The following is a 14,513-nucleotide window of genomic DNA, read 5'->3' as shown; positions in this document are numbered from 1 at the left end:
ATGTTAGGCCAAGCCGACTAGCTATGGATCATAGCCGGGGTTGTACTGGACTAGCGTGTGTGTAACTATTAGGCCCATTGGTGCTCATCTTAAAGTGGTACTCCAGTCTCCTTTTAATCTCATTTAACACCTGATTTACTTAAAAGACACACCTCAGATGGTCCAGGCATCCTCACGAGGATGGCATAACACATTCTCATCAGACCAACTCCTTGAATTCCCTACTCCTTGAAGTTTGCAGTTGTGCCTATAAAACACAATTGTACCATTTACTGTGTGTTGACTGTATTAATACTTGGGATATTGCTTTAAAAACAGTAAAAGTTTAAAAAAATCACTGGAGGATGTCTTTAAGTGAAGATGTCTCGACAAAGACAAGGGCATCAGAAGTTAAAGGCTAGTCTTTCTCTGTCTGTCTCTATCTTACCGTATTATATTTAGTAATGTCCTCTCAGATCCACCAACAGCTGACAGAAAAAGAAACTGCCTAAAAAGTTCCAAACTGCTGTCAAACTTCTCTTTTTATCAATTCAATGAACAAGTGGAGTGTATGACTTTCATTTCTTATTATTTATTATAATAAATAAATAACATGTTTAGCTGTAGAGGTAGAGTTTCTAAATGCAAAACGTATCTTATCATCCAGTGGAAGTTAGATGATCTTTCTATGTATTGATGGTTGCTGCCTTCTTGGCCAGGTCTCCCTGGAAAAAGAGACTCTGGGTCTCAATGGGCATTTCCTGGTTAAATAAAGGTTAAATAAAATAAAGAATTTCCCATTCTGTTCACACTCTTTTGTATTAATTCATCCTCCCATGGAGTGACTTCTGCAAAAAAAAACAGTAGTGCAATTTTCATTAGGACACCGTCATTGGCCCTGGGGTGAGGTTTCCCCTAGGTGTAGATCTAGGATCAGCTTCCCTAATTCCAACCATAACAATGAGTAGGCAAAACTGACCAAAGATTAGTGTCTAGGGTAATCTTCACCCTAGACCTCATCATTGAGGAAGCAGAATTTGAGGCTGACAAATGAAGCAGGTTCAGTGACACAATATTGGTCACTAAACAGGATATCTCGACACTTCCATCTGAGCTCTGATGTCTTTAAAACAGTGGCAACTCCTTCTTCATTATCATAGAACTGGATGCAAAGATGACAGGTGAGAACTTATATAGTTTGTAAATACTCATGAAATTCAGATGGATGGATGGGTGGGTTTGGGTGGATGGATGGATGGGTTTGGGTGGATGGATGGGATGTGTTTGGGTGGATGGATGGGATGTGTTTGGATGGATGGATGGGATGTGTTTGGATGGATGGATGGATGGGTTTGGGTGGATAGAGGATGGGTGGATGGGATGGATGGATGGGTCGGTGGATGAAGGGATGGATTGGGTGGATGGATGGGTTTGGGTGGGTGACGGATGGGATGGATGGATGGGTTTGAGTGGGTGGATGGATGAATGGGTTTGAGTGGGTGGGTGGGTGGATGGGTTTTGGTGGATGGATGGATGGGTGGATGATGGATGGATGAGTTTGGGTGGATGATGGATGGGTTTGGGTGGATGAATGGATGAAGTGATGGGTTTGGATGGATGGGTTTGGATGGATGGGTTTGGGAAGATGGATAGGTTTGCGTGGATGGATGGATGGGTTTGAGTGGATGGATGGGTGGATAGGTTTGCGTGGATGGGTGGTTTGGGTGGATAGGTTTGGTAGATGGCTGGATGGGTGGATGGATGGGTTTGGGTGGGTGGATGGATGGATTTGGATGATGGATGGGGGGATGGATGAATTAATGGATAAAGCGATGGATTTGGATGATGGATGGGTTTGGGTGGATGGATGGGTTTGGGTTGATCATGGATGGGTTTGGATGGATGAAGTGATAGGTTTGGATAGATGGATGGGTTTGAGTGGGTGGATGGATAGGTTTGGGTGGAGATATGGATGGATGGGGTGGGTGGAATGATGGATGAAGGGATAGGTTTGGATGGATGGGTTTGGGTGGGTGGATGGATGGATGGGTGGGTTTGGGTGGATGAAGGGATGGGTTTGGATAGATGGATGGGTTTGAGAGGGTGGATGGATAGGTTTGGGTGGAGATATGGATGGATGGGGTGTGGTGGAAGGATGGATGAAGGGATAGGTTTGGATGGATGTGTTTTGGTGGATGAGGTTGGGTGGATGAATAGGTGAAGTGATGGGTTTGGATGGATGGGTTTGGTGGGTGGATGGATGGGTGGGTGGGTTTGGGTGGATGAAGGGATGGGTTTGGGTGGATGAAGGGATGGTTTGGGTGAATGGATCGATGGGTGGATGGGTTTGGGTGGGTGGAAGGATGGATGGATGAGTTTGGGTGGATGATGGATGGGTTTGGGTGGATGGATGGATGAGTTTCCTTGGATTGATCGATGAGTTTAGGTAGATGGATGGATGAGTTTGGATGGATGAGTTTAGGCGGGTGGATGGATGAGTTTTGCTGGATGGGTGGATGGGTTTGGGTGGATGAAGTGATGGGTTTGGATGGATGGATGGATGGATGAGTTTGGGTGGATGGATGGATTGGGTGGATGAATGGATGAAGGGATGGGTTTGGATGGATGGGTTTGGATGGATAGATGGATGAAGGGATGGGTTTGGATGGAAGGGTTTGGGTGGATGGATGGATGGGTTTGGGTGGATGGATGGGTTTGGGTGGATGGATGGATGGGTTTGAGTGGATGGGTGGGTTTGGGTGGATGGATGGGTTTGGAAGATGGCTGGATGGGTTTGGATGGGTGGATGGATGGGTTTGGGTGGGTGGATGGATGGTTTGGGTGGGTCGATGGATGGGTTTGGGTAGATGGATGAATTAATAGATTTGGATGAATGATGGGTTTGGGTGGATGAAGGGATGGTTTGGGTGGATGGATGGGTTTGGGTTGATCATGGATGGGTTTGGATGGATGAAGGGATAGGTTTGGATAGATGGATGGGTTTGAGTGTGTGGATGGATAGGTTTGGGTGGATATATGGATGGATGGATGGGGTGGGTGGATGGATGGATGGATGAAGGGATAGGTTTGGGTGGATGAGGTTGGGTAGATGAATGGGTGAAGTGATGGGTTTGGATGGTTGGGTTTGGGTGGATGAAGGGATGGGTTTGGGTGGATGGATGAGTTTGGGTGGATGAATGGATGGGTTTGGATGGGCTTGAGTGGGTGGATGGGTTTGGGTGAATGGGTGGATGTATGGGTGGGTTTGGGTGGGTGGATGGATGGGTGGGTTTGGGATGGTGGATGGATGGATTAGGGTGGGTGGCTGGATGGATGGGTTTGGGTGGCTGGATGGATGGGTTTGGATGGATGGAGGGGTTTGAGTGGGTGGATGGATAGGTTTTGGTGGATATATGGATGGATGGATGGATGGGTTTGAGTAGGTGGATGGATGAAGTGATGGGTTTGGATGGATGGATGGGTTTGGGTGGGTGGATGAGTTTGGGTGGATGTATAGATGGGTTTGGGTTTAGGTGGATGGGCTTGGGTGGATGAATGGACAAAGGGTTGGGTTTGGATGGATTGATGGTTTGGGTGGGTGGATGAGTTTAGGTGGAGGAAGGGATGGGTTTGGATAGATGGATGGGCTTGAGTGGGTTGATGGATAGGTTTTGGTGGGTTGGTGGATGAATGGATGGGTGGGTTTGGGTGGGTGGGTTTGGGTGGGTGGATGGGTTTGGGTGGGTGGATGGATAGGTTTGGGTGGCTGGATGGATGGGGGTTTGAGTGGGTGGATGGAAGATGTGATGGATAGAAAGAAGTGTGCAGAATATCTGTTGACTGTATAAGAAGCTTTAGGTAGAATAAGTATAAGACTAGGTGATCATATCATAAAAAGATCCCCACTGACTACTGTTTTCCCATCTCCAACAGAGGTCCTGGACTATGATTATAAGCCAGACTATGACTATAAATCAGCCAACGACTCCTATTACTTCAACATCACCTCCTTTGAACTGAACTTTAACACATTGTCCTGTGCAGCTCAGCCCCTTTCTCCCGGTGCCGTCATATTCCTGTGTGTCCTTCACGTCGCCATCTTCCTATTGGCTGTTCCTGGTAACCTACTTGTGGGGCTCGTGATTGGCTTCAGTCAACAGTCCCTAACCCCATCCGACATTTACCTGTTTCACCTGACTGTAGCTGACGGGCTGCTGGCTCTGACCCTGCCCTTCTGGGCTGCTGCCACACTCCACGGATGGATCTTTGGTGACTTCCTGTGTAAGTTCCTCAGCCTGGTTATGGAGGCTAGCTTCTACACCAGCATCCTATTCCTGGTGTGTATCAGTGTCGACCGCTACCTGGTGATCGTTCGCCCTGCCAAGTCCCGTAAGGGCCGCCGAAGGGCCTGCAGATGGTACGCCTGCACCTTCATCTGGGCTCTGGGGGGCGCCCTCTCTCTCCCTGCCCTCTTCAAGGACGCCTTCACGCCCCAGAGCGGTGGTCCTACGAGGTGTGCTGAGCACTTCGACGTCAGCAGAGCCACCCACTGGCGGCTCGCTACTCGCGGCCTACGCCACATCCTAGGGTTCCTGCTCCCACTAGTCATCATGGTGGCGTGCTACAGCATCACCGTGGCCCGGTTGCTGCAGACGAGCGGCTTCCAGAAGCACAGGGCCATGCGGGTCATCATTGCCGTGGTGTTCGCCTTCCTCCTGTGCTGGACGCCGTTACACATGACAGTGATGGCCGACACCCTGATGAGGGCCAAGCTGGTGCACTTTGACTGTGCTGTGAGGAACAGGGTGGACCTGGCCCTCCAGGTCACCCACAGCCTGGCCCTGGTCCACAGCTTTGTTAACCCAGTGCTGTATGCCTTCGTGGGGGAGAAGTTCAGGGGGAACCTGGTTGCCCTGGTCAGGAAGTCACGAGGACCAGAGAGGGGGTCTTCGTCTCGATTTAGCAGGTCCACATCCCAGACCTCAGAAGGGAATGGACTGTTATGATTGATCTGACAGGTTGTCCCAACATTACTTTGAATCAGGGTTGGGGTCAATTCCATTTCAATTCCACTCAATTCAGGAAGCACTCTAAAATTCCAATTCCAATGCTTTTCAATGAGGACATTTTTTTTATCGAAATTTGGTTCACTTTCTGAACTGACTGGAATTGACTCTAACCCTGCTTTGAATAACTTATAAGATTGTCCCTTTGTAACATATTGTAACCTAACATTCCTTGCCTGACATTGCATATGTGCTGGCACTATCAGGCTGCAGACTCAGATCCTGTATGTATGTGATCTTTAATGTCCCTCCATATACTATTGCCCCTGGTGTCTGTACATGTATATAATGCCCTCTGTTGTCTGTTGTATTAGGTAATAAATACCCTGTGCTGTTGTTTGTCCAAAGCTGCTTGATAAGACACCAGACACATTTCCTCAAAGGGAATAATGACACAGTAAACTCAACTGTGATGTGACTAAATAGTTCCAAATCTTTCAACACTCAAGAGTTGAAACCCCCCCCAGAAGTTACCTTCTAGTCAGGGGCCGGCAGATGTATGTTAGGTCTCAGGCAAGCTATCTCACCATACATGGTTTGAAAGGCTATAATTCTAGTGTTTGGTATTAAGAAGGCCCTAGAGCCGGTTTATTACCCATATGTTCTGTTATTGCTAAATGACTATTACTCCCATTCACCCACAGAGGGCAGTCAGACATGGGTCTGAATGTGGATACCAGCTCTGACTGCACCATAGGCCTCCTGATTAGCTTGCTGGTGAAGAAAGCCATAATTGAGGTCCCTACTATTTGAAAGCTGCCCAGAGTATTTCACAGTTATGATATTGGACCTGTCTTCTGTTTGGATGATGTGGATAGGGAGTAGAGAGAGAGAAGAATGTTTGGTGCATCATTGTCACCCTCAGTGAGTCAGTATGTTGTATGAGCGTTGAAGGAATAATCCAATCAAAAACGATATTTTGGTATTTTTTGTCATTACTCCACTGTTGATACAGTCCCAAAATGTTTTGCATGTCATCAACCAAATTTTCAAGATACATATCTTGTGTCCAATATCTTGAAAACTTGACTGCTGACAGGAAAACATGTTGGGTCTGTATCAACAGTAGACTAATGACAAAAAAAGTCAACAAAGGAACTCTGTCCCCCCCTGTCCTCACTCCCTGTATCTCTCTCTACCACACCCTTACACAATCTCTTCTGTATCTCTCTCTACCTCACCCAGTATCTCTCTCTACCTCACCCTTACACAATCTCTCTCTCCTGTATCTCTCTCTACCTCACCCTTACACAATCTCTTCTGTATCTCTCTCTACCTCACCCAGTATCTCTCTCTACCTCACCCTGTATCTCTCTCTACCTCACCCTTACACAATCTCTCTGTCCTGTATCTCTCTCTACCTCACCCTTACACAATCTCTCTCTCCTGTATTTTTCTCTACCACACCCTTACACAATCTCTCTCTCCTGTATCTCTCTCTACCTCACCCTTACACAATCTCTCTGTCCTGTATCTCTCTCTACCTCACCCTTACACAATCTCTCTCTCCTGTATCTCTCTCTACCACACCCTTACACAATCTCTCTGTCCTGTATCTCTCTCTACCTCACCCTTACACAATCTCTCTCTCCTGTATCTCTCTCTACCTCACCCGTACACAATCTCTCTCTCCTGTATCTCTCTCTACCTCACCCGTACACACTCTCCTGTATCTCTTTATCACTGAATCCTCCCTCCTTTTATCTGTTTCTCTATCTCCTCATCCCTCTTCACATAACCTCCTCTCTCTTCCTGTCTCTCCTTCTCTTTCTCCTCATCCCTCTTCACATTACCTCCTCTCTCTTCCTGTCTCTCCTTCTCTTTCTCCTCATCCCTCTTCACATAACCTCCTCTCTCTTCCTGTCTCTCCTTCTCTTTCTCCTCATCCCTCTTCACATAACCTCCTCTCTCTTCCTGTCTCTCCTTCTCTTTCTCCTCATCCCTCTTCACATAACCTCCTCTCTCTTCCTGTCTCTCCTTCTCTTTCTCCTCATCCCTCTTCACATAACCTCCTCTCTCTTCCTGTCTCTCCTTCTCTTTCTCCTCATCCCTCTTCACATAACCTCCTCTCTCTTCCTGTCTCTCCTTCTCTTTCTCCTCATCCCTCTTCACATGACCTCCTCTCTCTTCCTGTCTCTCCTTCTTCTCATCCCTCCTCACATGACCTCCTCTCTCTTCCTGTCTCTCCTTCTCTTTCTCCTCATCCCTCTTCACATAACCTCCTCTCTCTTCCTGTCTCTCCTTCTCTTTCTCCTCATCCCTCTTCACATAACCTCCTCTCTCTTCCTGTCTCTCTTTCTCCTCATCCCTCTTCACATAACCTCCTCTCTCTTCCTGTCTCTCCTTCTCTTTCTCCTCATCCCTCTTCACATAACCTCCTCTCTCTTCCTGTCTCTCCTTCTCTTTCTCCTCATCCCTCTTCACATAACCTCCTCTCTCTTCCTGTCTCTCCTTCTCTTTCTCCTCATCCCTCTTCACATAACCTCCTCTCTCTTCCTGTCTCTCCTTCTCTTTCTCCTCATCCCTCTTCACATAACCTCCTCTCTCTTCCTGTCTCTCCTTCTCTTTCTCCTCATCCCTCTTCACACGACCTCCTCTCTCTTCCTGTCTCTCCTTCTTCTCATCCCTCCTCTAATGACCTCCTCTCTCTTCCTGTCTCTCCTTCTCTTTCTCCTCATCCCTCTTCACATAACCTCCTCTCTCTTCCTGTCTCTCCTTCTCTTTCTCCTCATCCCTCTTCACATAACCTCCTCTCTCTTCCTGTCTCTCTTTCTCCTCATCCCTCTTCACATAACCTCCTCTCTCTTCCTGTCTCTCCTTCTCTATCTTCTCATCCCTCTTCACATGACCTCCTCTCTCTTCCTGTCTCTCCTTCTCTATCTTCTCATCCCTCTTCACGACCTCCTCTCTCTTCCTGTCTCTCTTTCTCCTCATCCCTCTTTACATGACCTCCTCTCTCTTCCTGTCTCTTCTTCTCCTCATCCCTCTTCACATGACCTCCTCTCTCTTCCTGTCTCTCCTTCTCTATCTTCTCATCCCTCTTCACATTTTCTCCACTCTCTTCCTGTCTCTCCTTCTCTATCTTCTCATCCCTCTTCACACGACCTCCTCTCTCTTCCTGTCTCTCCTTCTCTATCTTCTCATCCCTCTTCACATGACCTTCTCTCTCCTTGTCTATCTCCTCATCCCTCTTCACATTTTCTCCACTCTCTTCCTGTCTCTCCTTCTCGATCTTCTCATCCCTCTTCACATGACCTCCTCTCTCTTCCTGTCTCTATCTCCTCATCGCTCTTCACATGACCTCCTCTCTCTTCCTGTCTCTCTTTCTCCTCATCCCTCTTCACATAACCTCCACTCTCTTCCTGTCTCTCTTTCTCCTCATCGCTCTTCACATAACCTCCACTCTCTTCCTGTATCTCCATCTCCTTCTCCTCATCCCTCTTCAAATAATCTCCTCTCTCTTCCTGTCTCTCCTTCTCTTTCTTAATTGGCTACACCTTTCCCTTCGTCTTCCTCAATACACCCTATTCCTGTCCTCCTTCACCCATCTCTTCTATTCTCTCTCTCTTTCATGCTCTTTCTTTTCTCTCCTCCCCTTGGGATGATCACACAGCCCCGAGCCACCACAGGATATCCCCATGTCAATCTCCGCTGTCCTCAAATGTCCACTTGTAACACTAGCTTGACCCTCACCTATGACCTTCCCACACACCCAGGTCATGTCTCAGGTTGCCACGGCTACCTAATAGCCGTAGCTAACCCCAAGGTGCAGATATGATCCTAAAGACAGTTAAGTTTGACCTTAGGGTCATAGTGCACTAGGGCTGAAGGTACTTGTACCTCTAAGTGTTTGACTGAATGGTTTTCAGTGTTAACGCAAACTCAGAAAGGTAACCTTAGCACAGTTAAAGAACTGTTTTGGGTATGGAGTTGAGGGTCTGTCCTCAGGGAAGAATGCCTTTTCTAAGTTGTTAAAAACTAAACTATTAGTTTCTTTCAGAGTGTCAGGAATAACTTCAGGACTGCAGATAAAATTGGAAAGAAACAAAACAAATGTCTGTGACAAATCAAATGGAGAGGTGGCCTTCAGTGGAGGCTGCTGAGGGGAGAACGATCGTAATAATGACCGGAACAGAGAAAATGCAATGGCATCAAACACCTGGAAACCATGGAAACCATGTGTTTGATGTATTTCCACCTATTCCGCTCCAGTCATTACCACGAGCCCGTCCTCCCCAATTAAGATGCCACCAACCTCCTGTGGTGGGCTTTCAATAACAACAAAGGCATATCCTCTAGCTTTACTCCAGAACAGCGTTGTGTGTATATTGAATAAAAGGGGATTTGTAGAGAAAGCACAGCCTCATCCTCCCTCTCCACCTTGCACATCTGTCAAAACATCTCAGAGTGAGAAACACGCAAGAGAGTACGAGAGACAGAGAGAGACAGAGGGGGGAGGGGGGGAGAGTGGGGAAGGAGAGAGAGGGGGGGGGCAAGAGACAAACAAAAGCTTTCTTGTCATCCTTTAAAAATAATCTGTATCTCTCTCATCCCTGTACAAGACTTCTAGTCCAACACTACAGGTTTGGAGCAGGTGGCCACAGTTTCGCTGTGTATTCCGGAGTATTCCACCTCTACCTCACACACAGTCCTGTAGCGGCCATTGTGTAATACATCCATGACAAATTCCTGGGCCTGACCCCTGACCAAAATAATTATCAGATAGGGGCCCCCTGGGAGAGGGATGATTCCCGCTGACAGAGAGGTTCCTAACTCCAACACAACAATGCAGCACTCATCACCTACATGCTCCCCAAGGGCCTTAGAGATGCTCTGCCATTTCCTGGTTGCTAAAATTCTAATAGTTCACCTAATATATTTTCCAAAACTATTTTTCAAGCTATTGTACAAAACCAGAATTAAAAGACACAAATAACTAAACTTAGGAATGGGAAGCATTGAAAGTAGTGCACATAGAACAGACCTACCGCTTCTTAGATTTACTTTCATAATGACAGATCTAAAACTAACATTTCCATGTGAATTATGGTTGGGTTGCCCCAAAACGTACATATCGTAGCTTGAAGGGAGCTTTAGGAAGATGTTAAACTAACAGCCTGGAAGAATAGTCTGTTTCTGTGGCCATTTCACTTGCTTATGGCTACAAAAGATGGAAAATGCAATTGAGCAGTGCCAAAATTTACTTGGACACATTTTCAAGATTAACTGTGGAACTAATTGGAAATTCAGAATTAGGCGATGATAAGATTTGTGACGCAAGCCGTACTAATTTTACACATACCGGTACTCACAAACACACCTAAAAAAACACAGAAATATGAACCCACCATGTTCTTTCCCAAGGTGCCAAGGTCACGTTAGTCGTACAAAGGAGACCAAGGCGTGGTATGCATACATTCTTTATTATATTAAGAATGAACACTGAACAAACTAACCAAAATAATAAAATGACACGTGAAGCTATACAAATGACTGATGACAGGCAACTACACATAGACAAGAACCCACGAACACAAAAGGGAAAATGGCTACCTAAATATGATCCCCAATCAGAGACAATGATAAACAGCTGCCTCTTATTGGGAACCATCTCAGGCCACCATAGACATACAAATGACCTAGACCTACAAAACCCCTAGACATACAAAAACCCTGGACAATACAAAAACTAGCGCACTCACCCTAGTCACACCCTGACCTAACCCAAATATAAAGAAAACAGAGATATCTCAGGTCAGAGCGTGACAGCCAAGGTCTTTGGGTGGCCTCAAGCATGTCATCAGCCCTGGACAGCCTGCTGACAGATCAAACACACTCCGGCCTCTAGGGCAGGATCATCAACTAGATTCAGCTTCGGGACAAATTTTTCTTGAGCGGATGGTCAGGGGGCCAGAACACAATTACAAATAATTTGTGGACTGCAAATTGACCCAAACAGATATCATATTTGACTAAAACATAGTCATTTTAAACCTTGCTTAAATTTGTATACGATAACATCTATTATGAGTGGGAATACTTAGGAACAGATTTTAAAATGTAAATCACCTAAGCAGAGTGCCAGATGTGTGTGTGTGTGTGTGTGTGTGTGCGTATGTGTGACATGCTCCCAGCACAACAGGCTGTCAGAAAAACATGAGTACGGTGTGTGGCTGAACATGAGTAGATATCTCTCTGGGTCTCTCTGTGTCTCTCCCTCTGTGAGTGTGTGTGTGTGTGTGGATAAACATGAGAAGATGTGTGTGTGAGACACCGATTTCACACATGGTACTCTCTGCCAGCTGCTCCATATTCCTCTTCAACTAGCACAGATGCTTGTTCTCAGCTACTGTAGTCAACGTACAGTTTCATTATGAATGATTATCACATTGAACGTTAGAGCAAATAAACATGATAGAAAAGTTGGTTCTTCTCTGTATGAGTGGTGTTCTGGCATTGAACCAGTCCCCCAGAGAGACTGACAGACCTACAGATATACTACTCCATAACTACTGCATAGCAACCTCATTATGAACCTGATCTTACTCCAGGGATTGGACAGATGTGTTTTATAGGCCTCATTCCAAACACTGTTATACCTTGGTGAGCATAGCACAAGGAATAGCAGTGTGTGTGTGTGTGTGTGTGTGAGAGAGAGAAAGAGAGAGAGAGAGAGAGAGAGAGAGAGAGAGAGAGAGAGAGAGAGAGAGAAAGAGAGAGAGAGAAAGAGCGGCAGAGAGAAAGAGAGCGACAGAGAGAGAGAGAGCGAGAGAGAGAGAGAGAGAGAGAGAGAGAGAGCATATGTGTGACTGTATGTGATGTAATGTTTTGATTCTGTTACTGGTCAGGCTTGACCAATGAGCTGTAAACATGAAAAGTGTGGTTTTAAGCAGGAGCAGCAAGGGTCCTTCAGCCTATGTATAGGAGAAGGCTCGGTTCTCAACATCCCCCCCAGAGAGGCATTATCCAGTTTGGTGGGCTTTTTACCGTATGGCTGTGTATAGGTGCAATGATCGGTAAGCTGCTCTGACAGCTGATGCTTAAAGTTAGTGAGGGAGATATAAGACTCCAGCTTCAATGATTTTTGCAATTCGTTCCAGTCATTGGCAGCAGAGAACTGGAAGGAAAGGCGGCCAAAGCAGGAGTTGGATTTGGCGATGACCAGTGAAATATACCTGCTGGAGCGTGTGCTATGGGTGGGTGCTGCTATGGTGACCAGTGAGATGAGATAAGGCGGGCTTTACCTAGCAAAGACTTATAGATGACCTGGAGCCAGTGGGTTTGGAATATGAAGCAATGGCCAGCCAACGAGAGCATACAGGTCGCAGTGGTGGCTAGAAATGGGGCTTTGGTGACAAAACGGATGGCACTGAAATAGATTACATCCAATTTGTTGAGTAGAGTGTTGGAGGCTATTTTGTAAATGACATTGCCGAAGTCGAGGATCGGTAGGATAGTCAGTTTTACGAGGGTAAGTTTGGCAGCATGGGTGAAGGATACTTTGTTAAGATATATGAAGCCAATTCTAGATTTAATTTTGGATTGGAGATGCTTAATGTGAGTCTGGAAGGAGAGTTGACACTCTAACCAGACACCTAATTATTTGTAGTTGTCCACATATTCTAAGTCAGAACCGTCCAGGGTAGTGATGCTGGGAGGGCGGGCAGGTGTGGGCAGCGATCGTTTGAAGAGCATGCATATGGTTTTACTTGCATTTAAGAGCAGTTAAAGGCCACGGAAGGAGAGTTGTATGGCATTGGAGCTCGTCTGGAGGTTTGTTAACACAGTGTCCAAAGAAGGGCCAGAGGTATAAAAAATGTGTCGTCTGCGTAGAGGTGGATCAGAGAATCACCAGCAGCAAGAGCGACATCATTGACGTATACAGAGAAGAGAGTCGGCCCGAGAATTGAACCCTGTGGCACCCCCATAGAGACTGCCAGAGATCCGCACAACAGGCCCTCCGATTTGACACACTGAACTCTGTCAGAGAGGTAGTTGGTGAACCAGGCGAGGCAGTCATTTGAGAAACCAAGGCTGTTTAGTCTGCCAATAAGAATGTGGTGATTGACAGAGGCGAAAGCCTTGGCCAGGTCAATGAATACAGCTGCACAGTAATGTCTCTTATCGATGGCAGTTATGATATCGTTTATGACCTTGAGCGTGGCTGAGGTGCACCCATGACCAGCTCTGAAACCAGATTGCATAGCGGAGAATGTACGGTGGGATTCTAAATGGTTGGTAATCTGTTTGTTAACTTGGCTTTCGAAGACCTTAGAAAGGTATGGTAGGATAGATATAGGTCTGTAGCAGTTTGGGTCTAGAGTGTCTCCCCCTTTGAAGAGGGGGATGACCGCGGCAGCTTTCCAATCTTTGGGAATCTCAGACGATACGAAAGAGAGGTTGAACAGGCTAGTAATAGGGGTGCAACAATTTCGGCAGATAATTTTAGAAAGAGAGGGTCCAGATTGTCTAGCCCGGCTGATTTGTAGGGGTCCAGATTTTGCAGCTCTTTCAGAACATCAGCTATCTGGATTTGGGTGAAGGAGAAATGGTTGGGGCTTGGGCGGGTTGCTATGGAGGGTGCCGGGCAGTTGACCGGGGTGAGGGTAGCCAGGTGGAAAGCATGTCCAGCCATAGAGAAATGCGTATTGAAATTCTCAATTGTAGTGTATTTATCGGTAGTGACAGTGTTTCCTAGCCTCAGAGCAGAGGGCAGCTGGGAGGAGGTGCTCTTATTCTCCATGGACTTTACAGTGTCCCAGAACGTTTTTGAGTTTGTACTACAAGATGCAAATTTCTGTTAGCTTTTCTAACTGCCTGGATTCTTATTACAAATGTCGAAACATATGTCAAAGAGAATAACAACACATTCTATTGAAACTATTCTTTCCAATTGGCTTATACTCCCCAACACACTGTCAACTTCATCGCAGAACCACAGGATCAGGAAGTTAGACCTATAACCCATCGGGAATAGAACAGAACAAACACCACAACAATACACTCCTTCTCATATCACTCCATACACTCCTCAAGGTGTGTAAACGTCAATCCAAATCCTCATAGGACTGAATCCTCCCCGTTTTTAAGACATAACTCTCCATGAGAGTAATTTGTAAAGAAAAACAAACACTACTGGTCAAAAAATAAAACATTTCAAATGACAAACTATAACTATAAACGTCATCATAATTATCAATATTACAAATTACCTTGAAATCCATATTCTAAAATTACCTTACATTCATTATCCAAATGGCTTTCCAATGAGGGTGATCAAACCACAATGGAAAGTCATGACAGAGGTCAGAGGTCATACAAACCCTTCAGAGAAGTGTTTCTTACTATATTAGACAAATGAATGAACAGCCAAACAGTTCATACGTGTTGTAGCCCAGGTTTCCAGTACATTCCTTTATCAAAATAATTCACGTTTAATTAAAACTCAGATTTTTTATTTTTTTTTAC

At 46.0% G+C, this 14,513-nt stretch overlaps 1 protein-coding gene across 1 annotated transcript; it reads left to right on the top strand.

The window, feature by feature from the left end:
* Positions 1–999: 999 nt before the first annotated feature.
* Positions 1,000–5,381, top strand: LOC109884193 (C-X-C chemokine receptor type 1-like). Its single transcript, XM_031792839.1, has 2 exons — positions 1,000–1,160; positions 3,913–5,381. Exons 1-2 carry the CDS (start codon positions 1,154–1,156, stop codon positions 4,983–4,985), a joined length of 1,080 nt encoding a protein of 359 aa, XP_031648699.1. The 5' UTR covers positions 1,000–1,153; the 3' UTR covers positions 4,986–5,381.
* The last annotated feature ends 9,132 nt before the right edge of the window (positions 5,382–14,513 follow it).

Source organism: Oncorhynchus kisutch, linkage group LG16 (assembly GCF_002021735.2).
Source record: "Oncorhynchus kisutch isolate 150728-3 linkage group LG16, Okis_V2, whole genome shotgun sequence".
Taxonomy (NCBI): Eukaryota; Metazoa; Chordata; class Actinopteri; order Salmoniformes; family Salmonidae; genus Oncorhynchus; species Oncorhynchus kisutch.
This window is presented reverse-complemented; position numbering and strand designations above follow the sequence as displayed.